Source organism: Camelina sativa, unplaced genomic scaffold, assembly GCF_000633955.1.
Source record: "Camelina sativa cultivar DH55 unplaced genomic scaffold, Cs unpScaffold16176, whole genome shotgun sequence".
Lineage (NCBI taxonomy): Eukaryota > Viridiplantae > Streptophyta > Magnoliopsida > Brassicales > Brassicaceae > Camelina > Camelina sativa.
Window position 1 is genome coordinate 1 of NW_010937193.1, and position 312 is coordinate 312.

A 312-nucleotide genomic window follows, 5' to 3' on the forward strand; every position below is an offset into this window, starting at 1 on the left:
GGTAGGCTCTTCATCCTCCTCATCATCTTCCTCTTGAACCATATCAGGATCACTATCCTCATCATCTTCTTCATTCTCCTCAAATTCAACAGCGACGCCCAAATCATCATCAAGCCCCTCATCGTCATTCGCCTTACCACCACCAGAATCACCACCCTCTTGAAAATCAGTGATCAACTTCCCAATGCTAACAAGCTGATCAAACTCCTGGTCTTTAATTTTGTTGAGCAACTTCTCGATCTCCATCTTTTTCTCAGGGTTTTTAAATGTTTCGTTCTTGAGGACGGCCAAAATCTCATCCGCAGCACCACT

At 44.2% G+C, this 312-nt stretch overlaps 1 protein-coding gene across 1 annotated transcript; it reads right to left on the reverse strand.

Annotated features, from left to right (window-relative positions):
* Window positions 1–3: 3 nt before the first annotated feature.
* LOC109132062 (DExH-box ATP-dependent RNA helicase DExH12-like) lies at window positions 4–309 on the reverse strand (the record flags this gene model as incomplete). The annotated part of the gene is made up of 1 exon (XM_019243191.1): window positions 4–309. A coding segment is annotated over one exon (306 nt), but the record flags the coding sequence as incomplete, so codon positions are not given.
* Between the last annotated feature and the right edge of the window lie 3 nt (window positions 310–312).